Below are 23,925 nucleotides of genomic sequence, written 5' to 3' on the forward strand. Positions count from 1 at the left end.
AATTCAGAGAACTAACTCTGAAACCACCTACTGTATAATTGTAGTTGTAATATATACTGTAAAATCAACTGGGATTTCATGATTAATAGCAAGTCTGCTTAAAAGTGGCAGCAACTGCATTATCTCCTCATCATTCATACACACACTATAAATACAAGCAGGATAATAAGACAAGATGCTTCTCTAATTCCAGTGAGAGGCAGAGGCTGACATCCATAACAGATTTGTGAGGCTGTGTAATAACTGGGAAGCGAGCTCTTCCTCTAGTGGTAGTGTTTTTTCAGCACTGAGTTCCTGGGCTTGAACCCTGTTAACAGTCCTTGTGGTTCTCATTGGATTTATGTTTGTCTTCTCTAATATTTCTGTTACAAAGCCGCTGGTGAACATACAAACATCATTTGCTGTGCTTTTAAAAATTGTATCCACTGAACAACCTGGCTGAAATTCTCATCTCAAACACACGTTGCCCTTTATCCCCTTATGCCCTTAGCATGTTCATCATGCTGAAGCCAATACCTTGATTTTGTAAGGAAGAATGCGTGTAGTTTGAATATCTTCAGATTTTAATACCTATGGGAAAATCTGTGCTAAACTAACCATAAAATTGGAGTTTAGAATTAACTGTAAAATCAGTTAATAGACCCAGACTCAGTAAGCATCAAAAGTGAAAAGCATGTGGTGAGGAATTTCCAGGGAGTATTCCACTCCCTAGAAAAGAAGAGAGAACAAGCACTACAGAAAACTTCTGGCTGGTTTGTTTTTAGAACAGTCCTGAGGCTCATCATCAGCCAAGAGCCAGAGCTATGGTCCACCAATGCAAGATAAATCAGTGCTATGAATGAGTAGGAACTTCTGTGACAGAGCAGGGCATCAAAGTTTGGAGATTTCTTCCTCCTTGTACATGCCTGGTTTGTAGATCACTCCTCTTTTGTCTTTGCCTCCCTTTTTGCAGCTGAAATAAACCAAATGTATTAAATAATTGCAATTCCAATAAAAGAAAAGCACCAATAGTTACTTAAAATGGGCCATTCTGTAGACATGAGATTATTTTTCTTTGCACTGTTGCAAATGTCACAGTGGCTTGTTGTTACAAATACTTCAGGAGAATGCATTCTGTGTGACAGTGTTGATCACAAAGGGATCAGGCTGTAGGAAAGTTTGTAATCCTAGTCTTTTTTTCTAGAATTTGGCTTTGGTGGCAAACAATCGAGCTGAATGATCTCATGTCAGTACAGATTTTTTCCTCTCAAATGATGTGACCTTTGTAAGAGCTAACAGGAGAAGTAGTCTATAGTGATGAATCAAAGCTTGTAGGAAAAGATTGTTTCTTATAAAGGAGTAAACATTACCAATATAAAAAAAATGTCTGAGGCTTCAGACATAAGCACTTCTTTGTGTTTGAGTTCTTCTCCTGTGGTGTGACAGTTGGACATCTTACCTCTTCCTCCTCAGTAGCCAGAAGGCTAGTGCAAGAATGATGAGAACTCCCAGAATGCAGGCTACCACAACAGAAACAGCAAAACCTGGGAGAACAGGGGAAGCATACAAGCCAGTTAATTTCATTTACTTGAGAGGAGAAGGCTAGGCTCTAATCTGTCACAGCATTTGCATTCTGCATCTGCCAAATCTGCACTTTGCAGCTACAGAGTCGATAACTTTGCACAGCTGTATTACTGGAATGTCCTGACCCCACAGCTGGATCTGCAGCTCACAGTGCTGTGAGTTTAGACACCCACGGAAGTCACAAAGCCACCATGCAGACACAGGCACAGCAGATCAGAAACATAAAGGATTTCAGTGCTGCCACGTATAAGAGAGCATAAGCAAAAATGAAGAACTAAACACAGGCAACTAAGGATGGTAAATTTTATGCCTCTTTCTTTTTTTTTAATGCAGAAGAACACCACGGAGTGTGGACACCTGAAGAGTGAAACGCTTTGCTGTTGAGAAAGTTGCTTAAAGGCATCAAAGGTAAGAATGAATTCTGGATATTAGTATGATGAACTGTGTGATCTCATGTTAAACATCTCAATGCCATCTTTGACTGTGACCTTTATATATATTTTTTGCAATGAAAGTATTTTTATTTCTTTTGGCCTTCCCAAAGATCCTGAAGTTGAGCACTCTAACTGAATTTTCATAATTTGTTTACACGTTTTTTATATTTTATCAAATGTTTGTTTCCTTCTAAGCGATATCAGAACCCTTTCAGACTGAAACTGATAGGTATTCCATCTCAGTACTTTCTCTTATTAAATCAGCTGTTGAGAAAATAGAAATATAAAACCTGGTGTTTAACCGTATCCCACTTAACCTATGAGGTACTTTATTATTTGAAGTCCAACTGAAAAGATGAACCTTACAATCTATGGAGCTGAAGCAGAACTGCATTTTAAAAAGGGAGGTGTTATACTAAAGGCACATCAAATGGACAGCAGAATATAACACTGAATAGATAATTGTAGAAAAAGGGCTTGTGGTTTGTAAAGGAAGGGTGGAGGGGACATTTCCATTGGATAAGAAGACCTTGCAGAATTTAGTAAAATACTTTTTCAGCCTGGTGCTGTAATCAAAACTAGACACCAGTTCCCATTTAACCTGTGTCAGTGGGTCATCATGACAAATTTCAGCATGTAAAGCTGGTTTTAATGGAATAGATTACTGACAAGGTAAATAAATCATAAATATCACAGAGTTTGAGTTTTGCTGGATAATCCTTTGAGATTAGAGACATTTTGAAATGCAGTACTTGTTAATAGTGAGCATGAATTCAGATTTTCATAGTGGCATCAAAATGCAAAGATAGAATGATTTATTTGCTTTTTTGGTCCATAACCGAGTTCCATGGCCCCATCTGGTGGTGTCTGTGCTCAGGCGAGGGTGGCAGCTCTCAGTCCTGGCACTGTCAAGTCAGGAAAGCTGCTCTGAAAACCTGCTTTGGTAGGGGCCTAGGGTGTGCACAGCAGGATTTATATCACAAATTGCTGTGGTTACCTGACTCAAGCCACGATTTTGTGCATGGCTTCTGCTTCCCTTCTTAATTAGTGTGCTCTGTTCCTACCTGTGGTACAGCTGACTGCATAAAGCTGAGCACTTTCAGCCAACATCCAGGTGCACTGGAATTCCTATTTGACAGGAACCTTTCTTTTAAGTTTTTTTTTAAAATTATTTTTAATTTTTTTTTTCATCTTGAGGTGAGGGGCTTTCTTTGAGACTGTGGTAGGTGGAATGTGAGATTACAAGGGTGATGAATAGCTGTTGTGAAATGGATAGAACGTTTTTCTATGGTTCACTGATAGAGTCAATGAGATTTTGTAATTAAATGTACCTAGACTGAATGGAGTTTCTATTGAAGTAGCACTGAGCAATGCCTTTAGTAGCCAGAAACCAGATCTTGGGTGAGAACTGCAGGATAGGCAATAACCAATACAATTCAGCTCTGGTAAGTCATGACAACTTGAAAGATAAATTGAAAATGCTTTTATAGCTGGTGTCAGCTCTGCATGGGAGCCAAATAATGTGACTTAGCAGAGGGAGAGCCAAATGTTATTCTTGGGTTTGGTGTTGGTTCACAGCAACATTTTTCAGAAAGTCACATCTGGGTCAAATTTTTCCCCACAGATGGAAATTATAGTGCTTGCATTATTTCTGTGAAGGGTTTAGTGATTCCTGGATGAAAAGCATAGTACCTGACTTTTCAGTTACTGGGACTATGGATTGTAACTCTCTACTTCTTACTTTTATGTATTGAGTGAGATTTACAAAGAATCATTGAGTGTTTCGGGTTGGAAGGGACCTTAAAGATCATCCAGTTCCAACCTCCCTGCATGGGCAGGGACACCTCCCACTAGACCACAGAGAGAAGGAAGCCAGGTGCTGACAGGTCAGCTTAAGAAACAGATGGAAAACTGCTGTTCTGATTTCTGACTGACCAGTCTGACTCAGAAAATCATTGACAGATGTTGCTAGCAATCAGCAAAATGCCCTTGCCAAATCCATCAGGTATTGAATCTTGATGAATTGAGAGGGCAGAAAAACTAAGAGTTGGATCTCTAGGATTTCATGGTGAACTGGTCTTAGACAAAAGGTAGATGCTTACCCCAGAACTTCTGTGACTTCAGTAAGTGGCATTGCTGCAGTGTATTTTTTTTGTGCATGGATTTTAGAAAGACCCTGCAGAGGAAGCCTTATAGTCTCAGAAACTTGGCATCTATCTCACAGATTCTGATTCTGCTGTTAAAATCATTGTACATAATCTGAACTCAGCAGAGGTTTGGAGTGCATTACTGAAAAAGCCATTCTGGACCCAACTATCTCTCTTGTTGTCAGCTGGTGTTTGAGATAGGAGGTTTGGAAAGAAAATTTTATCCCTCTTCCTGGACATATAAGAATGCCATGAGGGAGAGGGATGTTTCTGGTTGGCCAGTCCACAGAAGCAGCAAAAGGACTGACATACTCTAGTTCTTTCCTGTTTTCACTATTTAGCCATCTTTTAATTTACTCAATATATTGTTTGTGCAGCTAATGCCAGTTTGTATGTTAATCGTGGGGCTATCGGGGATTGTTGGTGATTTGGTAAACTTGTAACTGATTTGCATATTTTAGTTAGAACCCAGCAACAAGAGGACTTAGTGTACTGCCCTTTGAAAAATGAGATTAAATTGTGGCATTGTTCTCTAACCATTATACTCTGCAAGTGGCAAGCATGGGGACCTGGTAAGAAACATGAAGACAGAACAATATGACTATGTCTTAATATAGTACACAATGGGAAATCAAGGTACAGAACCAGCAAAATCCCAAGCATGCCCTATGTGTGAGTTGTCTGTAGACAAAGAAATAACTTCAATGAAGGGTCACATTATAGTCAAGAAACAAGGTTTCTGCTTATTATCAGCATAATACAAACTAATCGGTTTTCTTAGCTGATAAACTGAGAGGTTGATCTGCTACTTCCTCCTGACTCTGAGCAGCAAGATTAATGTTATTGCTTACTGCAGAAAACTACACGAGCAGAGCTTGCAGAGACTCCTCGTGTATAGCACATTTTTCAGAAGGGAAAAAATCTCATTTTTGTTAACACATGAGCTGATGCAGACTGACGAAATATTTTGATAGCCAAAAGTATTCCTAATTTTATTTTAGTCAGACCTTGACACTGAGCTGCAAAATATGAATTAAAATGTGAAAAGAGGTAATTGATCGGAGCAACTTCCCTCAGCAATTATTCAAGAGCAGAAATTTTAGCTTTAAATAGAAGAAAGATATAACTAACTAACTACTTTGGACTTAAATATTTAGTCCTCTGCTGCTAGTAGTAGGAAACATCATAAGATATTTTTGGCAGCAAATAAGAGCTAAATGCTGCTGATGTTCTGTACTGCTCTGCTTGGCAGTTTTGATGAAGCTCATCTGACCAGAAGACCAGCCAATTTTTGGTGACAAATCTCAATCTCTGGGTTCAGAGAAACATTTTTTCTGATATTTGTTTTGGTTGATCTCTAATTTTCACTCTCTCCTTTATAGATTTAGATTTGAAAATATATATTATGAAAGGGGCTGTCTGCATAGGCAAATTGCAAGAGCAGCTTCTGCAGTATATCTGCAGGGAGAACTGTTCCCTGCTCTGGCTATTGCATGAAATTTCTGAATATAGACAACTCCTGTGTTTCCCCTTCTTTCATCTTAAGAGGGAAGAAACTAGCAGGCAGAGCTCTAATTATGTGCTAACATGTTTTATTAATTTGAAAGTTTACTGCTTTGCCAATCTTTTTTTTTTCTTCTTTTTCTTTTTGGTCAAGTCTGCTTTTTCTTTTAAAAATACTTTACTCTCAATTTTAAATAGTATTGTGGTTTGCCGAGATTAATCTGCCTTCAGTGTATGTGCCAACTTCACAGCCACTCCAGAGTGCTTCTTTGCAAGACAAAAGAGAAGTTGGAACAATACTTTTTGCACAAACAGCATGATCTAATGCTTTATTATGGGGCACAGCTAAGCTTCTCACCACAGATCCAGGCTTTTTGTGCAAAAACTGCTCCTCAAAACATAGGCATTGTCCTTGTGTAACAATGCAAAATGAAGCTTTTACATCAGTTTTACATCCTTGTAGGATGGCTGGTGTTTTTTGTTCCATTTGTTACACTGGATCATACAATCCAGTGTTGTGAATTATTTTCATTTGTCAAGGACCTCTCATGGTTCTGTATGATTTTCTACAAAGTGTCCCTGAAAGGCTATTCCCTTTCAATGTGTGCCCTGTACAAAACCAGTGCTGGTGGTGCTGGGACCCAGCAAATGTCAGCAGTGAGGCACAGCAGCTCGAGTGCTCAGCTGTAGGGAGCTGCTGAGTGTTTGGGGTGACAGCACGTATTTCTGCAGAGCATGACAAGGCCAAACATGTTTTCCTTCTTTTATCTCCTGGCCTTTGATCAGAAGGGTTACAGGGCTTGCCTGATAGCCATTTTGGAAAAACCCTTCTTATATTTTCTTTGAATACCTATTCTCATACTGTTGCCCATGCAGCAATGCAGTAGGAGAGGAAAAGGAAACCAAGTGAACTGCAGGGAAAATGAGCTGGCTGTATTTTTACGGTGTAATAGGACTGCTGCTTTGGTATTTCAGGCTTACATGAATCACTGTGCTCTGTTCCTTTGCAAAGAGTTGTTCACACAGCTTACCTTCCTGGAAGGAGATAAAAACCAATCTCTCACGAGATTCCTGAACATTTCGGAAGTTATCGACCATCTCCAGGGGTTCTGGGTCATCGCTCTCTGTGCAGTACATGGCTGTTTCCAGTGCCAGTAACTATAAAGGAAACACCCTGTTCAGCTCCCAGAGGACAGAAAAAGCAGTGCCAGTTTAGGGTGACTGGGAACATGTGTTTGAAATCAAAGGTGCAGTCAAAGGGAGGAGGCTACCTTACATAATACTATATTCTTGTGTGCCCTGTGGGACCAAATGCAGAATAATGTGTAAATAGGGTGAAATCTGCCAACACATAGCTGTGTTTTCTTTACATCCAGATAAAATTGATCCTGCTTTGCAATTATTCAGTAGGAAAACTGGATGGGAGGAAACATGGTGGCCCTTTGCAGCATGTTCTCCTTAGCACAGTCTAATTCATAAGCAGTACTAAAAGCTATGTTATGAAACAGCTCTCTGGTTTGGTAAACACATGAGCTGGTGGAGTGGGCAAAGTTAAGAGTAACTTTCATAACAAGTAGCATGCCGTAATTTGGTCTGAGATTTTAATAATATAATTTTCCCCTGTCTTTCTAATTAGGTAAATCAGTGTGGGGGGGTTTCCAGGCTATATATAAAGTGGCCGCCCAAGAGCAACAGCTAATTAGATGAGCACAAAAACACAGAAGTTGGAAAAAAGCCAAGGGATTCAAGATAGACAAGTAACACATTGCATGGTCCTTAGAAACTTAGTATCTACTTGACCTAACATACTTAAGGCAGTCAGAATAAAAGCAGCCCCAAAATACATAGTGAACAGAGTTCAGACATGAAGCCTGAACAAAAATTATCCAGAAGTGACTTATGAAAAGACTCAAAGCAGGGAGTAAGTACATAGTGAAAACAAATTAATCTCACTTGACTGTGATTTTTCAAGCTGATAGTATGCCAGTTCTGTGCTGGTGTCTGTTCTTTTATTCTGGTCAGCTGAAAACATGCTAACTACAGACAGAATAGGATATTGATCTATGCCAGTTCAGTGCTGTTCTTCGCACTTAGAAGATTTTAGCAATGGCCCTCTTTCAGTTTTATAGGAACTGAGAAGAGAAATCCAGGCAATGAGAGAATGATTTACTGATCTTTAGCAGACCCCAATCAGGAAAGCACATGCTGCTGTGTTTAAACTTGCCTGTTCTTGTGAAATTTTTACGGGGTGTCGGTAAACTGTCCAGAGAACACTGGGGTAGCAAGGAGGAGTTGTCAGGGACCCTTCATAGCGGTAAAACTCATCCAGTCTGTCAGGGAGGAGTTCTCGAATATTGAAACCAGGGACTTGGACCATCTGATCTGAAACAGGAAATTTGTGTTAAGTGCAGCATCATTAGTCCACAGGTAGTGTACCAGGGGAGTGAATTTGCTTTTCAGTAAGTACGATGCTTTCAGTCCTTTCACTACAAAAAGAAAAATATATTTTAACAGAGATGATCCCAGTTAAATAAAGAATACAGCTTTTGAGGTTTCCTATGTACCAACCTTGCCTTAGATACCAAATCAGAATTCTGCAAGATGAACTGTGGCTGTATGAACCAAAAAACACCATGGGCAAGAAATAAGGCCCAGGTCAGAAGCACATGAGGCACCTTAGCAATACACTCCTCACAGGAAGTACAGTCATTCTGAAGTCTTTCACAGTTTGACACAGGTTTGCCTGGGACTTCTGGTGTCAGGGTGCAATCTGCTGCTCCAAGCCATTCCAGCCCAGTGGAGGCTTATAGCCACTCACCCTTGTATTTCACATTCTGGAAGTGCCTGAAGATCTTATCATAGGATGGGTTGAAGGGTCCAAGCTGTAATGAGCAGACAATATATTAACAACTGTACAAATCACTGCAGGCCAAATGAATCTGCACACAGCAAACATCAGTATTTGATGGCCTTTTTCATATACCAAGTATCTCTGCTGCCCAGATATTTATATACTAGAATGGCAGAAGCACTTTTTACTGCAAACATGAACTCTGTCCTCAGAATCCTGAAAAACTCTCTTGCTTGCTCTGAAGTTATTGGAGCTGCTTTGTTATAAAGCTTTCTTAAAAACAGCAGTGCAGATCTCTTGTGTGTACCTGAAAGGTCCTATTGCCCTTGCCTGTGCAGCATGTTGTGTATATGAGAAGCAGCTATTTCCTCTGAGAACACTACAGACATAAGATCTCAACTGTCAGGCTTCTCAGATCATCTACTAGCCACATTTTTCCACCCACAAATATTTTTTAGTCTGCTGCTCCTTACAGTCCAGGAAGATACCACAGGGCCACTGCCAAGGGTTGTAACTTAATTATCAAAGAAGAACATGGTTTTGAACTGCTACCAGCAGCTTTTATGTCTGATAATCAGTGCCTTTTTTATGAATTCTTGACTTAGTGCATAGCAACTCTGCTAAAAACTAGATGTAGTAAACTGGTGTCCTCAGTTCAATTGTAATAGCCACGAGTTGTCTGAAAGGTTTTCAAAGACCTAATCTCTGTGTTCCTTCATTTAATTTTTAAAGTCCATTGCTTAGAAATAACCAGAATCCCAGTATTATTCCCTAGAATTATGTACAGTACTCTATGACACTTTTCACAGCTGCAACTTCCAAATAAACTGAAACTTATCACAAAATTATTCTCAGCCTTAGAGCTGCTAAGAAGAGAGCTTGGATAATATTCATAAGAATTAGAGTTTGGTCTGCTAACTAGAACATTTTCACTTTTTTGATGGAAATCTGAAAACCTGGGTGTTTTCAGACTTTTTTGCGCTTTATAGTTATCTTATTGAGAAACTTTAATCCTGAAGAAAAAGGAGAACTATGTATATATACATTTATTATTATAAACATATATACAAGCTTCTGAAACTTTTTTGTTTCAAGTCATTACTTCTGATTACTTTAATGTGGGGCTGCCCTGTCATCTTAAAAAGGGCACTCAATTTACTTGCTTACTGTAATCTGTGATTCAAAGAATCTGGGAAGTTTGTGACCTCAAGACTGTGGTCAAATCCTAATTACATACAGTGACCAAATCCAGGGTTGTGTCTGCCTATGCCTCTCAGCTGTATTAAAATTGCTTCATGCCACAAAAGGCAGTTTTAAGTAGGTGAACTTGAAATACACTGTTGTCTGTTGTTTGATAAACTTTACCAATCTCTAGTTTGTAAATGAATGCAAAAATGGATTTAATGCAGCTGAAATTAGTTTACTGGAAAACATGAGGAAATATTCAGAATTCCTCTTTCCTCAAAATTTGTGCCTGTTTCTGCATATGCTGCTGGAATCTTGCCCTTTTTGTGAAAGGAAAAGGAAAAACCTTTATTCAGCTGCAGTATCATGAAATAACCTAGGTCATTCTTAATGTTAACTTCTGATGACCTCATGACTGTAAGCATATTCTAAACAAACAAACAAACAAGAGGTCTTGCACCCTACCTCGAGAAGAACAGCCAAAACTGCCAGTCCATCTGCTTTGTCCATTGCTGCTGTTACATCTGGGTACTTCTCAGAGTTATAGTGGACAATATGCAGCTACAAAGAAGGAAATAATGTTATGGTAACGTCTGGGGCATGCTCACATTTCTGTTTCCAGGCTACAAAGCCCTAGTGCAGCCACCTTGGGCTAAGGCAATACAATGGGATCCTTCAATGATTTCTGGGTGTAATGGTAAGAAGTCCTCTCAGCCCCACTATAGCTGAGTTACACCCCCTCCCTCTATGTGATGAAGAGGGAAGAAGATGTGAGCTCTTCAGCTTCAAGGCATCTTGATTGTAGTACCAGTAAATTTGTCTGAGAAGGTAACACCTTCTTGTTCTTGTGGCTCTCTGATGTTTAGAATGCAAAACCCAGGGTTAAATGTAACTAGAGAAGAAATAGATTCATAAAGTGCTGTTATGCAAGCAAATTATTCTGATTGATTTATCTTTTAATCTTTTTGGGGTAAATCTCCAATTTGTATGGCTTTTCAAATCTATTCCCAAAACCATAATTTGGGATTAGAGAAGATAAAAAATAGTTCTTCACTGGGTAGAAGAAGGCGAATAAAGGCAGACAGAAGCAATGTCACACAGCTAAATGATATACCTGGTTAACAGAGAAGAACCAAGGTGTGAAATATCCAGCAGTTTGCTTGAAATCACTGAAGTGACCCAGTGCCATCCCTGAGTTTGGAAACAAAGTCCTAGTTGCCTGATTTGTGTTGTATCCATGAAAATACATTGGAATCCATCCTTCTTGCATTTTTTAGTGTATACCTTCATTATAAATACTTGCATTAGAGCTTTGCAGCCTTTTACAGTCATACACCCAAGATAAAGATCCCACTTTGAAACCAAGGTCCCTGCCCAGCTGACTTGGTTTCTCTCCCTGCTCTGAGCTTGTTTTACCTCTGCTGCAAAGTGCTTCCCACTGACTGTGTGCTCTGAGCCTTCTGACTTGTTTCTGTTGCCCCAGTGCAGGTGGAGTTGAGATGCAGTATATTCAAACGGGAGGTTTCTGATGTACATAGCAGGTGACAGGTACATTTTCACTGGAAGCAGAGCAAATCCAGATGTGAGCAAATGATAACCTGACTTTCAAGCACAGGGCAAACAAAATACTGTGTCTGAGTATAATACATATGGGGCATGAACAAAGCAGCTTCTTAACTCAAATCCGTCTTCATCTGCGGTTAGGAGATAAACACTTTAGTTCTCTTTAACCCTTTCTAGATGATTCAAGAGAATTTAGAATATACTCTTTGTCTGTTTTCTTAAGCTAGAGGACTTGAAGGCCAGAATTGCTGCTAATGGCCATGTTTTCCCTGAAGAATGAAAAATTATCTCCGTGTTACTGAAGGACAGTTGTTGAAATTTCAAAACAAAAGTTTGGATCATATGCCTTCTTTCAGTCTCCTTATATGGTGGTTGAAAATGGCTTGATATGTTAATATTTCTGATGGTATTTTTAAACTCTTGCTCTGTTGAACTCCTCTGCCTCTTCTTTTGGGAGCATATGGCAAAAACCAAATAGACTTTCCCTTTTCTCCAGGCACCTCCCAGTACCCAGAGCTTTGATGTCAAGTAGCAAGATAATCACAAGCCTTAACCAGCATTTCCTCTCCTGACTTGCTGGAGGGCTTTATATGCATTACCCTCTCTTCTGCTCACTAATGCTCTCTTCTGCTCACTAATGCTCTCCAGTGGGGAGGACAGGCTGGGTTATTTTCTTTCATATGTATAAATTAAGGTAGAATTTCTTAACTCAGCAGAAAGTGAGTTTTTCACTTGAGATGTTTGGTACTTCATAAAACAACAGTTTATGTAGAGGACACATTGTTTTCTTTGCAATTTATCTCTCTTATTTACCAGTGTGAAGACAGTTTGTTTCTGAAGTGTTCCAGACATGTTTTGCAAGGGAAACAAGGCTCAAAATCTTTATGAAGGAAGAGCTGACAACCTGTGTATTTTATGTAAGTGTCAAAGAGCTTTTTTTTAGCAGCAGTGTTTTCAATGTAGCTGAAGTATGTAATTGGATTATCTGGCTGATGGAGCATGTTTATTATCCGTAGTAATAACTGATACCACAATACTGAGCATTCTACTGATTTCCTCTCTAGTCATAAGAGAGCAGCAGGTGGTGTAATGATCACTCTAACAGAGGCTATTTTTTGCATTACTCAGCTCATTTATCTGAGTGAGGTTTCTAGAGTGGCTTTCATGTCCCCAGCTTTCTAGGGGGGCACTGACCTTAAAAGTGCATTCTCATTTTTACTGAAGGGGATATGAATTTTTGTCTAGCTGAACTTCCTGTTTTAGAGACAGATAGATCTGAAAATGTTAGGCTCTATGTGACTCTTATGTGAGGGATAGGTTGTCAGTTTTGTTCTTTTGTCTCCACCTGCTCTCTAACACTGGTAAAGTCTACAGTGACAACATTTCCTTTTCTGCCTATTTCCTATCACATCACCCTAATACATTGAGCTGTGACAGTACAATCTTTCACCCAGGACCAGGAAAGGCTGTTAGGAAAAGAAGGTTTACAAGAAAACATTTCTAGTCTAAAGCAACCTGGGGCTGACGGAGAAAATAATCAGGAGAAAAACCAGGAACCATTCCTTGAGGGGTTGGCCCTTAGTGAAGAATGGTTTTATGATTTTCTGTATGGTAGGTTTACCCCACTGAAAGAGTAGGAGAAAAAGAGCTGTTTGGCATCTTTTAACCAAGCATGCCAGAGAAGAGCAAAGGCTAGTTTATATTACAGGTTCTTTTGATGTTTCTGCAATGGAGAAGGATGCAAAGAAGGAGGGCCTGCACTGATGGTTTTCAAATGCTTCAGGAAGGAACAAATGCTGGTGGGACTGGCTTGCTGGTACTGTATATTGTGTCAGTACAGTAGACCTGTATAAGACTGTATCTTCTCTGCTTTGATCTACTGTGCTGACAATTTGATGTAGTAGTACAGTGGAGGGCGTGTTTGTACACTATTGCTAATTATTTTTATCTCTTTTTACCTTAACTTACACTGAAGACATTTCTGTCTCAATCAAAGGAACAGATTGGTGCTTCTGACTTTCACCCCCACCTCCAGCAATTCAGCTGAGCTGCTTTGTTTAGACTGGAGTGTCAGAGACCTAGTGCACCCATATTTTATTAGTTTATCTCTTTTTAAGGGAATCACAAAGTCTGTTTCTCTTTTGGACCACTCCAACCAACTTACTACTTTGTAAGAAAACCTCAGGAATTAATTCTGATGTGCCTCGAGTTTATTTAAAACCCACAGTCAGTTCAGCTTACTGTGAATCCACTTGTTCTTAGCTCATTCCCAGGCTACCCCAGCCTGTTCTCTAGATGTAGATATGTTGATATGTAAATACTTCATCATTACAGCTTAATTTTATCAGATAATCAAAGTAGTTCACCAATGAAATAGAAAATATCATAAGCTCCATCAAGTCTTTCCTTAACAATCCCGTGCTCTTATCGAGCTCCTTTACCTGAATGCCCATTATTGGTCAATGTAAAGTGGTCAGTGGATGGCACATCATAGCCTATGAATTCTAAAGGCAAGAGATTAGAATCATACTGGAGAATATCTTTGTGGAAATCTATTGGTGACTGGAATACTCCTCCACAGAATGGGTACTTCTTTGGCCAGGCCTTCTCCCCATCAGGACCTGCATAAATTAACAGAGAGACATTTGTCAAGTCTCAGCTATGTAATTAATAAATATAAGACCTCCCCTTTTCAGCCTTCATCCAAAATTTGGAGAAGGAGCCTATTCTGAATTTTTAAGACTTTTTTTTTTTTTTTAACCTGATTTAATTATCCAGCGTGCTGTTAGAGAAGGGCAAAATGCTGCCAAAAATCTCACACAGACACTTCACCATCCCTGTATTTTTTTGACAGATCTACTGTTGTTGATGTTACACTTTTGTGAAACTGCAGGTCTGGTAGCAGGTTAGATCTCCAATCTCCCATGCCTCTAACCCTCTCAAGATGCTGTGTCTCTCTTCAGAGATCACAAGGATGACAAGTGGAGGTTGGATCTGTGACAATATTTGACTGACTTTTCCCTGTGGAAGTAACAGCCATATGGACAGTAACACAGTTATTCCAGCTTTCTGAAGGGAACTGCTGAAAGAAGTGACTTCATGTTGGCCGATGAAAGTTTCCATACTTTTCAGTACACAGAAATCCAGAGCCTTATAAACTCTTCCTTATCATACATATTGTCTGGCTCTATCTAGCAATATTGTGTAACCCACAGTGAAAGCTAACTTGCAAAAATGGAAGTTGTTAACGATAATTTGACCTGCAGTAACTTGCTCTTCTTCATCCTAGTCTTTTGCCCTAAGGAGGATCTACAAAGAGTAGATAATATCAAGAGATTTTTAATTGTGCCTTTGATTCAGTCAGACATTAATAGCTAGCAGCTGTTTGCATGCTGTAAGCTGAGACCATTTGGATTTAAATACCAGAAGAGGTACTTGCAGTCTGTGTCTCTCCTTGACTCTGACAGCTCCTTGTGATTCCTTCTAAGGCTGTAAGGTCTTTGGGGATCACTCATCCTGATCTGTATCATGCAGGCCATTGGATTAATTTCTACTTCAGTGAGGCCCTATGTTTCAGTACAGGAAAACAAACTTTGGCATTGCAGGTAAAGATAGTTCCTTAGTGCCCAATGGATAATTACTCTCCTTGGCAGCTAGATTTTGACTGGTGAAAGTGAGTGAGTTTGTGTAGCTTCGATTGTGTTTAATAGTGATAAATTTTAATCCTTTGCTCAGAAATTGAAGGGGCCTCCTAGCAGCATACATTTGTGATATACTGAGGAACATAGAGGACATAACTTCACACTTCTCTTGAATAGATTGAGGGCACTGAGTCTTTGGTTAGAAGGTTTCTTTTCTAAAACTGTAATAATCTTTGTGGTTTCTTTGAAGTCTCTGCAGAATGTTTCCATGTTAACCATGAGTGAAGAAACTAATGTTAGATCAGATCATCAGTGGTCAAGCAAGTTCAGATCTTTTCTGAAGGAAAATTAACAGTCATGAGACTATTATTAGAGGCTTTCTGTGAAAGACAATTGGCAAGTTGGGTTCTGGTGCTCAAAGACAGACTTTCTTCCTTGTTAGAGCTCTTTAAGGTTATTCAAGACACAAGGTACTACATGACATTTTTTGCAGTGTGGATACTGAGATTTAGTGCTTTTCATTTTAAATAGGCCTTGATGTCGTAACTTACATCTTTGACTCCAGTTCCCTGCCAATCACATTGATTTCTCTCCTCTTAAATCTTCATGGTATTATCTTTAAGTTATTTAAATTCTTTTTAAAAGGTAGTAAATTTTATGCTAATATTACAGAATACTGTGCACTATCCTCTACATATTTTTTAGCAAATAACAGATTTACCCAGAAGAGCACACTATGGGATATACACACTAAAGAATATTTCCCTAGAAGGGATATTTTTTGTGCTGAAACCTGATGTGCAAGACAATGGCACTGATATTTAAGAGCTAAGATTACAGCAGTGTCAGAAAATTTGGTGAGAAGCCATTATTATAAAAATACTTCACTGATTTTGAAAGGTTTGGGATTTCTGTGCAGAGATTAAAATAGTGAATTTGCAAGAAGACTTTAATGTATTACATATCATAGTTTTGGAGACTTGATAATTAAATAGGTAATTTTAATTTCATGCATAAAATAGAAGTGTAGTCCCAGCCAGTTTAAACCATGTCATGAAATACCAATTACCTTTTCAGTAGTGTTGGGATGAATTTGAATGCCCTTTAGAGCTGGCAACAGAACATTGTAACTCCACACCAACATCATCAGTTCAAGAGGGAAACTTAAGTCTTTTCTATAAAATATTGTAGTTCTTATAGAACCTTGGTCTTTCTAGCTCTGATCCTTTCCTTGTCCTAAACCTGCAGCTCTGCTCACAGGCCTTTAAGCTACAGCAGTTTTTGCTTGCTTCTCCCTCCTACTTAAAGAAAAACAACAACCAAAACAGCAGACAAAAAACCCTTCTTTTGGTACAAATCTAGTTTTTCTGGAAATTCTGCCACATAGTCTTCCTAATTTCAGTGCTTCAAAACTCCTGTCCCAAAGAGCTGAACTCACTGCAGCTTGGGTTTGCATATGTGAAATTGAGATTCCCATGGTAGATAAACTACACAGCTGGAAGGCATTTCTCAGCCTTTCAGCATTTCAGCTGTGCTGAAAATGAATGATTGATTATGAACCAGATTGTCCTGTTTCTGTGCCAGCACACTCAGATAAATTTGGTGGAAATCACAGTATGTTTACAAAGGCTCTGTCTGATAACTATTTAATAAAGAATAGCATGTGGATGTATTAAGATTGGTCTGTACTACATGTCCCAAAAAATATTAACAAAAAAAGGATTGCAAAACTACCTTAGCAGGTAATTTCCTCCTGTTGTGGCAACATTAGTGACAAAGGGAAAGACCCAGGCATCTCAGGTGATGCTTGCTTCTATGAGTTATCCTGGCAGGACTGTGTCACCAGAGCAGTAATTGTGCCATGGGTCTTTCCTACCCACCCAACACCACTGTTGGAGTGAGCAAATTATGGTACAGAGCTGTGGGCATGGGTGGAATTAGGACCCCTCCTGCCCCCACCACTCCTGCTGCAGCCCCAAACTGCTGCAGGGTTGCAGCCCCAAACTCAGGTTGCTCCAATACAGCTCACGGGCTGCTTTCTTTTACATCCATATCCTCCTACCACTCTGTAAACAACTCTGAGTCTGGCTTGCGCCTATTTTATGAAAGATGTCTGTAAATAGAGTGGTAATAATTGGTTCTACAGTCTTGCTGTCCACACTGAGCTGAGCAAAATACCCTCAATGGGTAATTTGCTGCATTTGTCCATTTTATCATCGTTTCTGACAGCTTTTAGCTTTCTGTGCCCAAGCCTTCAGCCAGCCCCCAGCCCCACTGCTGCTGGGTGATGCAGGACAGATGTTCTGTTAGAAACAACAGTGGTGTTTGCTCCCAGGATGTGTGCACTAGCTGACATTAAAAAAAAAAAAAAAAAAAAAAGGCCTGTGAGACCCCAGTGGTGTTACCAACAGGCTTTTGCTCTGGCAACCAGTTAATATTTATCTTGCTCAAGCTTCTCGTGGGCTATCCAATTCTCTTGATCTGAAGTTAACTGATGTAGTAAAATGCACTGGCTCAGTAACACAGGGAATGTCTGTGGTGTTTCTGTAGCCAGGCAGAGCAGAGCATTCTGCCCTGCTTTCAGCCAGCTGAAAGCTGCCCAGGGCTGAGCTAGCAGTGAAAACTGAGGTCCAGGCTCCCTGCCACAGTGACGTGACCTCATGGTTTCCATTTTCCTCAGAATGCAGGCAGGGCTCAGCCACACCAGTCTGTGTTACACATACCCAGTGTCTGTCCTCAGCATACATGTCCAAAGGGAAGCTTGTGAGCTAGAGAAACTGCTAAGGGAAATCCCTGCTACTTCACTCAACTGCTCTATGAGAAATTTTGGGCATCTTCTGGCCCGTTCACTCATTTTCCTTGGGGTAAGTGGAGGGATCTCAACATAGGTTCTCAGCACAGCACTGAACTGAAGTAGAATATCTGGTAACAGTAAAACTAAAGAGTTTGCAAGTTCAGTTGTTTGTTAACAACAGTTCTTGTGTCTGTGTTACAGTGTGAAGTTGTCTTCTTGCATGCTGAAGCATGTTAATAATTCTTTTGGCACTGTTTCTTTAAACTTGGCTCTAAAGCTGGTTTTCTCCATTGTAGCTGCTTGTCTGCTCTCAAAGAGTGATTCTGGTTCTTTGGTTTCATTCTAGCCCTCTCACATTACAGAAACAGAAAGTCAGAATCCACAGAATTAAAGCACAGCTCTTCAGTTCTCTTCTGGGGCAGAGGACTTGAGCCCTGCACCTACCAGCCACACAGCAACATTGCCAAAAGCTGCATGCAGGTGATAGCCTGAGCTATGGCACACCAGAGTGATTCTTTTAATTCTTTAACTGAAAACACTTCTGATTATTTATTTAATCTACTTTGTCCATTTTCCAGCAGATGAAGCAGCCTGTCAGAGTGGGTTGAGGGCTCATGCCCCATCTCATTTGCTTGTGCTCTTTCAGGCACTTTTTCTTGGGATATATACAAGAGCAGTGAAATCAGGGAAAAACAAATAGCATTGCTGCAGATTGACTAAGAAAGAGGCAAACAGAGGAGAAGTTTAGTTTTTATTTTTATTATATCTAATGCAGTAATTTCCATTATAGCCAAGCCAAATGTTCATTCCTTTGGAAAGCTTGTGATGAAAAGATAAGGCCTGATCACATGCAGTGTCATCTTATTTTGCCACCATGCCCTGAGCTGCTAGTGCTGTATCAACATTCAGTTTACATCTTGTCCTACTGAGCAAATAGAACTCTCATTGACCTGGGTTTCAGTGCCTGGGTTTCTCCTCCACCCTTGACATCAGTCTGCACTGTGATTTTAGTGGCTTGACTTCCTTTCCCTTCCTGTTGACTTAATTTTAATGGGGAGCATTGCAAAGTGTTACAGGGTAACACACCAGAAACCTGGTACCAGGTAAACACACCAGGTAAATGGTGGAAGGTGTAGACTGCTGTAAGGAACTGGGATCAGTAACTGAGGATGGAGAGAGGCTCTTTTCTCTCTAACTACCTCTCACATTGCCTTTCTGCTCTGTGCAGACCGATGCTCTACTTCCGCTTTTTTCCAGACATATGAAAAGAGCTGTTCTGCACAAGTTCCGTTGCCACTTTAATTTTTTTGAGTTGCCTTTGTATGGTTTTTTTTTAGGCACTTTTGAAAATCAGAAGTTGAAGGCAAAAATTAAGAATCTGTTTTTTGAATCTTCCCTCTCTCCTCAGGCACATTAGAAATCGGACTACAATATGGAAGCACTTAACAGAAATTGATGAAGTTGGGCACATACTCTGAAATAAACACTGATACCCAAATTCCCAGAAAGGAAGAAGTAACTAATTTAAATAAGCATCATCCTGGGAAGGAGAGCAAAACTTCTACTTTGATGGTAGCGAAAGAAGTCTTGCTTTCCTTACTCCCAGCAGGGCTATGTTCATCTGATGGCTGATAGCAAGACAGAAAGCCCAAGCTTTTCTTATTCAAACTGTGTCAAGCTTTTTTTTTTTTCCTTATGAGAATGTGAAGGATATGTACACACACTCTCAGTTTAATAGCAATAGATATGCAGCTGACAGTTTGTCTTTTGCCTATGTGAAGCAAGTCAGGTAAACTGGAGCACAGCCCAAGGGAGTTGTTAGCAGTGAGTTGAGGCTCAGAGGTTCTTTGTGTTGTCTTGGAGCAGCACCAAAGGCTTAGGAACAAGCATCTTTTGCTGAGGTTCTCAGTACTGCCTATTTTTCTGGGGGCATGTGGCATATGAAGCACAGCTGTGAATGAGGAAAGAACTGGCCACAGTGTCTGATCAGTTAAAAGAAAATCTCTAAATAATAATTCTTCCCAAGCAGGCATCAGTTTCTTCTGGGTTAGTAGCCAACTTAAAGGACTAGTGTGAAAAATAACACTGCTCTCCTGAGGTGATTTATTCCAACCTGTCATTGTTGGGATTTTCAGGGAGCTGAGTCTCCAGTTAGACAATGTGGAAGACTTGCTGCACCCTGACTGTACTTAAAAATGAAGAGCCATATGGGTAGGGAGAGGCTCTTTGCAGAATTAGGCTCAACTGTGTTGCTGGTCTGTGACTGGTGGGGAAACAGAGGGCTTTGGGGAACCTCTGCAGTTGTAGGGCCATCTTATTCTGATGAAGTTCCTGTCATTCTGCAAGGTGATTTAGACCCAGTGACTGTCTCTTAATCACCCCAATACAAATCCTAACGGATCAATAAGAAGTTTCAAGACAATAGGCCAGATCCAAACCTAGGTAAAGTTAGTGAACCCAGTAGGTTCTCACCAGAACACATTTGGCATGTTTTAAAATACAGAACAAACCCACAATTAGATGTACAAATTACTTAGTACTTACCAATATAAGACCATTTTGAGCCTGTGTAAAGAAAAAGGAAATATTGCTGTGAATATTTGAAACTGATCTTACTCTGTAAAGAAACAAATTGCCTTATATCCATCTACTCAGTTTTGCAGCACTTGTATCAGTTTTTCTAGACACAGATCTTGAGTAAAACTTAGATGCTTTCAAACATTATGAACCCTTCTCACCCAAATTATAATTGCAATTAACCATATGATCCTGCCCGTAGGGCTTGACCTACTTGTGGTAGAGAGACGAAAGAGAGAGGAATAGATGGACTTTGGAAAAAAATGGAGTATGAGACACAAACCCATATAACTCAGAGAATCCTGAGGGGTGAGTGAGTCTTAAAATAATCAATATTCTTCCATAGCTTTGGGAAATTAACTTGGGACAGTGTCTCTGTATGTCTTTGGATATATCTTGACTTATTAAATGTTCTTTTTAAACTATTTCTTTTTTTTTTTTCTTTTTTTTTTTTGATCCTGAAACCTATTTAGAGTCATTCAGCCTGCTGTGTAATTACGGGTGCTTGTCCTTGGCAGACCTGAACAGTTTTGGTTATCAGACTAATACAAATCTTTCCTCTCAACAAATTTAATCTTGATTCTGCTTAGAAAACAGTCCTGAATTACAAGTCTTGCAGACACTCAGTGTGCCTGTGTGTGCATGCATGCACGCAGGCAAGTATTAACCCTTACGTGCACATGTCTGTTCAGTACATGGTTCTTGGCTGCATTTCTTGTGTTCTGAAGTGTTGTCACAGATCCAGGTCTTTCCCAAAGAATGCTTGTGAAACGTTTGGGATTAATTTGCAATGATGTGCCAAACAGCTGCACTTAGCTCTTTTTTATTGAACTGTGCTGAGAACACCAAGCTCTCTGCTTCTAGTTTGTCAGGTCCAGTGTGCCATGGTCTTTACACTGGAATTTTCAAAATGAGATCTATGTAATCATCCTGGCTGAAGTCTCCAGGTTTCTGGCTTAGAAGAACTGAAGTACTGTCTTAGCTTTCAGAATCAGAAACCTCATTTTCCTCGCCCCTTTCCTCTGCAGGGGATTATCACCTCCTAAGTTATTTTTGGGTACTTGTGTCCTCTGGTCAGCACATTCTTTAGCTAAAACTTGCATGAAGATAGCAACTGACAGTCAACAGGTTCTAGAAATTGCCACAGCTTTATCTGAGCAGGGTTTGAAGAAATACTTGCTTAACTACAATAGGTACTCTGTTCATATTTTTACTGCCCATTAAAATGTGTACAAAGTGTCAAAAGTATGATTTTTATACTCTAGAACAAGCTTTCAAAGATGTTCATTATTTTAGGCATTTATGGCAATTAAGACAAAAATAAATGAAATTTAAAAGTCTTTTATAAGATGAAGTTTTCCTTAGCCTGAGAGCATTTTGATGATCTGTAATTCACTCTCATTATAACTTTACTGATAAGCACAATAATAGCAACTGCTGGAGGTAAGGCTGAGGCACTGGTAACTCTTAATTCATTTAACTTAGATCAGGATGAACAGACAGATGACAGAATCTTCATTTTGTCAGATTGAGCATGTAGAGCTGTGAAAACAATGTCCTGCCATCCTCAGACTGGAGCAAGGTTGTGTTGCCCTTACTCTGCTTGATAATGAAATGAGGATGAACCTGACTGTCACACGGCCTCCCAGAATTGGAGGAGAGGCAGCAGAGTGTCTGATTCACATCTGGAAGAGAACTCTCAACAGCTCTGTACCCCCACATCTCTGTGATGTGAGCACTCCCACATCTCTGATGGGTGAGTGCTGCTGAGTGATGCAGTTACATTCCCTTGTGTGGCAGAGGAGGTTCCTGGAGCCCCTCTAACTGTGTGTCACTGATCAATAACCAGGGAATGAATACATTTCCAGTGTCACTTGGGAAATGGGCAAGTGAGAATGGTTTTGGTTGCAATAACCTACATTGGTAGTGTCTCTGATTTGGGAAGATGTCCGAGAAGGGCACCTCCTGTAGCTCTTGCCATTTCTTGGTACTAATTTTAAGGTAGGAATTCTCCAGCATTTCCTTCACAATGTCACAATGTATCATAACACAAATCTTTTTGATATATCGTTTCACTTCCAAACCTTATATGTGGGGGAAAGCACCTAGAAAGCACCAGGCTTTATTCTGTTATTCTGGAAAACAACAAAATCTAGGAACCTATGACTTTGCATAGGAGATTCTGCTAGAGAATATAGCCATTTTTCAGAAAACATATTCCCATAATAAAAAGGTGACCTTAAAAGTTTGAATTCCACCCATTACATAGCTGGTGAAAAAAACCCACTGAAATGCTTGTCTTGGCAGAGCTCTCTTTAAAGCTGATTGCTCTGGATTACTCTTGAGCTTTCAGGATTTTCATCCCCTGAGTTTACATGCCAAGAAAGACATCTCACACAGCCCTTTACAATGATTCTCCCCTATTCATAACTTACAGTCACATTAGGTAAACTATCATTAGCTTGAACAGATGGAAATTGATTATAATCAATTTGGACAGATAAACATCAGCTCCTAGAAAGAGAGTGAGGAGCTGATTTTAAACTGGTCCTCTTTAAGATAATAAGGTATAGTATATGGGGTGCTTTGCAGGGGTTGCATTCTTTTCCTCTGATTTAAAAATAAAAAAGCCAGAGGGAAAAGTGTGATGTTTCCACAAATTCTGAGGAGGGCCAGTCTTTACTTCGTTTTATGAGAAACAAAAAGATGACAAAGCAAGGCATACTGAGCATGCAAGAAATCTCTAATGCTAACTACATCAGAAGACAAACTCCTTTTCCCTGTATATATCAGAATACCTATTCTGAGAAACTGAAATGTGGATACTAGCTCCAAACAATTGCAGACTGCAACATTATTAAACTTTGAGCATGCCATTGAAATAGGAATAATTAAAAGATGCCAGTTTTCTGCAAATATTAGCTTCCCTAGGCTAAAAGTGACTACAAAAATAGAAAGCTGAAAGACTTTACCATTCAACGGCGCTTGCACTGAGAGTTGTATCTTTAGGAAGAAAAGCAGCACAGTAGGGACTGTGACTGTACTGAAGCTCTTGGCTGACATCTCAAGGAAAGACTTAAAATACTCCAACAATTCACAGGTTTCCCTGCACTCTGAAGAAACTCCTTTGTAGGTATGTGGCAAATAGCAGAATGCACACATACAGAGCTTCTGCTAATGAGCTATTGCCCTCCTTTCCCCTTGTCTTTCTCCTTTCTTTTAGGACTGCTTTTTATAAAGCTCCTGAGACTCAACCCAAAACAAATGATGTAATCAGACCTGCCTCTAGGTCACAGCACCCTCAGAAAACTGATCACATCCTTCATTACCTCAGTTTTAGTGAGCTCCTCACAGGGCAGACTCCAGCACTTGGGGAATTTAAATCTGGAACTTCAGAAAATTATTTAGCGGAGACACAAATGTTTAAAAAAGCTGTCCTCTTGTGAGCCATACCACAGTGGGGCTTTTCTAGCCTATTTCAGAGTGTCTCCCTCAACTCCCATTTTTGGATCAGTGTGATTTAGCACAATGGGTCACTGTGAGGACTGGAGGGGAGGGGAAGAGAAGTGAGGCTGCCTGTGGGACTGTCAGAACTCTGAGTGACCATGGACATTCACCACAAAACCCATCCAGCTTGTCAGGACGTGAATCTAGAAGTGGTAAAGAG

At 39.9% G+C, this 23,925-nt stretch overlaps 2 protein-coding genes across 2 annotated transcripts in view; one reads left to right on the forward strand and one right to left on the reverse strand.

Annotated features, from left to right (window-relative positions):
* Positions 1 to 679: 679 nt before the first annotated feature.
* CA12 (carbonic anhydrase 12) lies at positions 680 to 23,321 on the reverse strand. The gene is made up of 10 exons (XM_008504670.2): positions 23,231 to 23,321; positions 20,226 to 20,246; positions 13,688 to 13,867; positions 11,100 to 11,242; positions 10,149 to 10,244; positions 8,466 to 8,529; positions 7,872 to 8,029; positions 6,679 to 6,805; positions 1,439 to 1,523; positions 680 to 952 (listed from the first exon to the last, which is right to left on the reverse strand). Exons 1-10 carry the CDS (start codon positions 23,319 to 23,321, stop codon positions 871 to 873), a joined length of 1,047 nt encoding a protein of 348 aa, XP_008502892.1. The 3' UTR covers positions 680 to 870.
* USP3 (ubiquitin specific peptidase 3) overlaps positions 17,645 to 23,925 on the forward strand; it is a 59,509-nt gene continuing 53,228 nt past the window's right edge. Inside the window, exon 1 of the mRNA XM_030456750.1 lies at positions 17,645 to 17,751. The gene's annotated coding sequence lies outside the window, so the exon portion shown is untranslated. The remainder of the gene's footprint in view (positions 17,752 to 23,925) is intronic.

Source organism: Calypte anna, chromosome 10, assembly GCF_003957555.1.
Source record: "Calypte anna isolate BGI_N300 chromosome 10, bCalAnn1_v1.p, whole genome shotgun sequence".
Classification (NCBI taxonomy): domain Eukaryota; kingdom Metazoa; phylum Chordata; class Aves; order Apodiformes; family Trochilidae; genus Calypte; species Calypte anna.

Coding starts and splice junctions, on each gene's coding strand:
- CA12 (XM_008504670.2), bottom strand. CDS start 23,321: ATGTCAGCCAAGAGCTTCAGTACAGTCACAGTCCCTACTGTGCTGCTT. Junction 10,245..11,099: donor GGAAGCACTTTGCAGCAGAG/GTAAAACAAGCT, acceptor CCTTCTTTGTAG/CTGCATATTGTCCACTATAA. Junction 1,524..6,678: donor TTTTATCTCCTTCCAGGAAG/GTAAGCTGTGTG, acceptor CTGTTCTCCCAG/GTTTTGCTGTTTCTGTTGTG.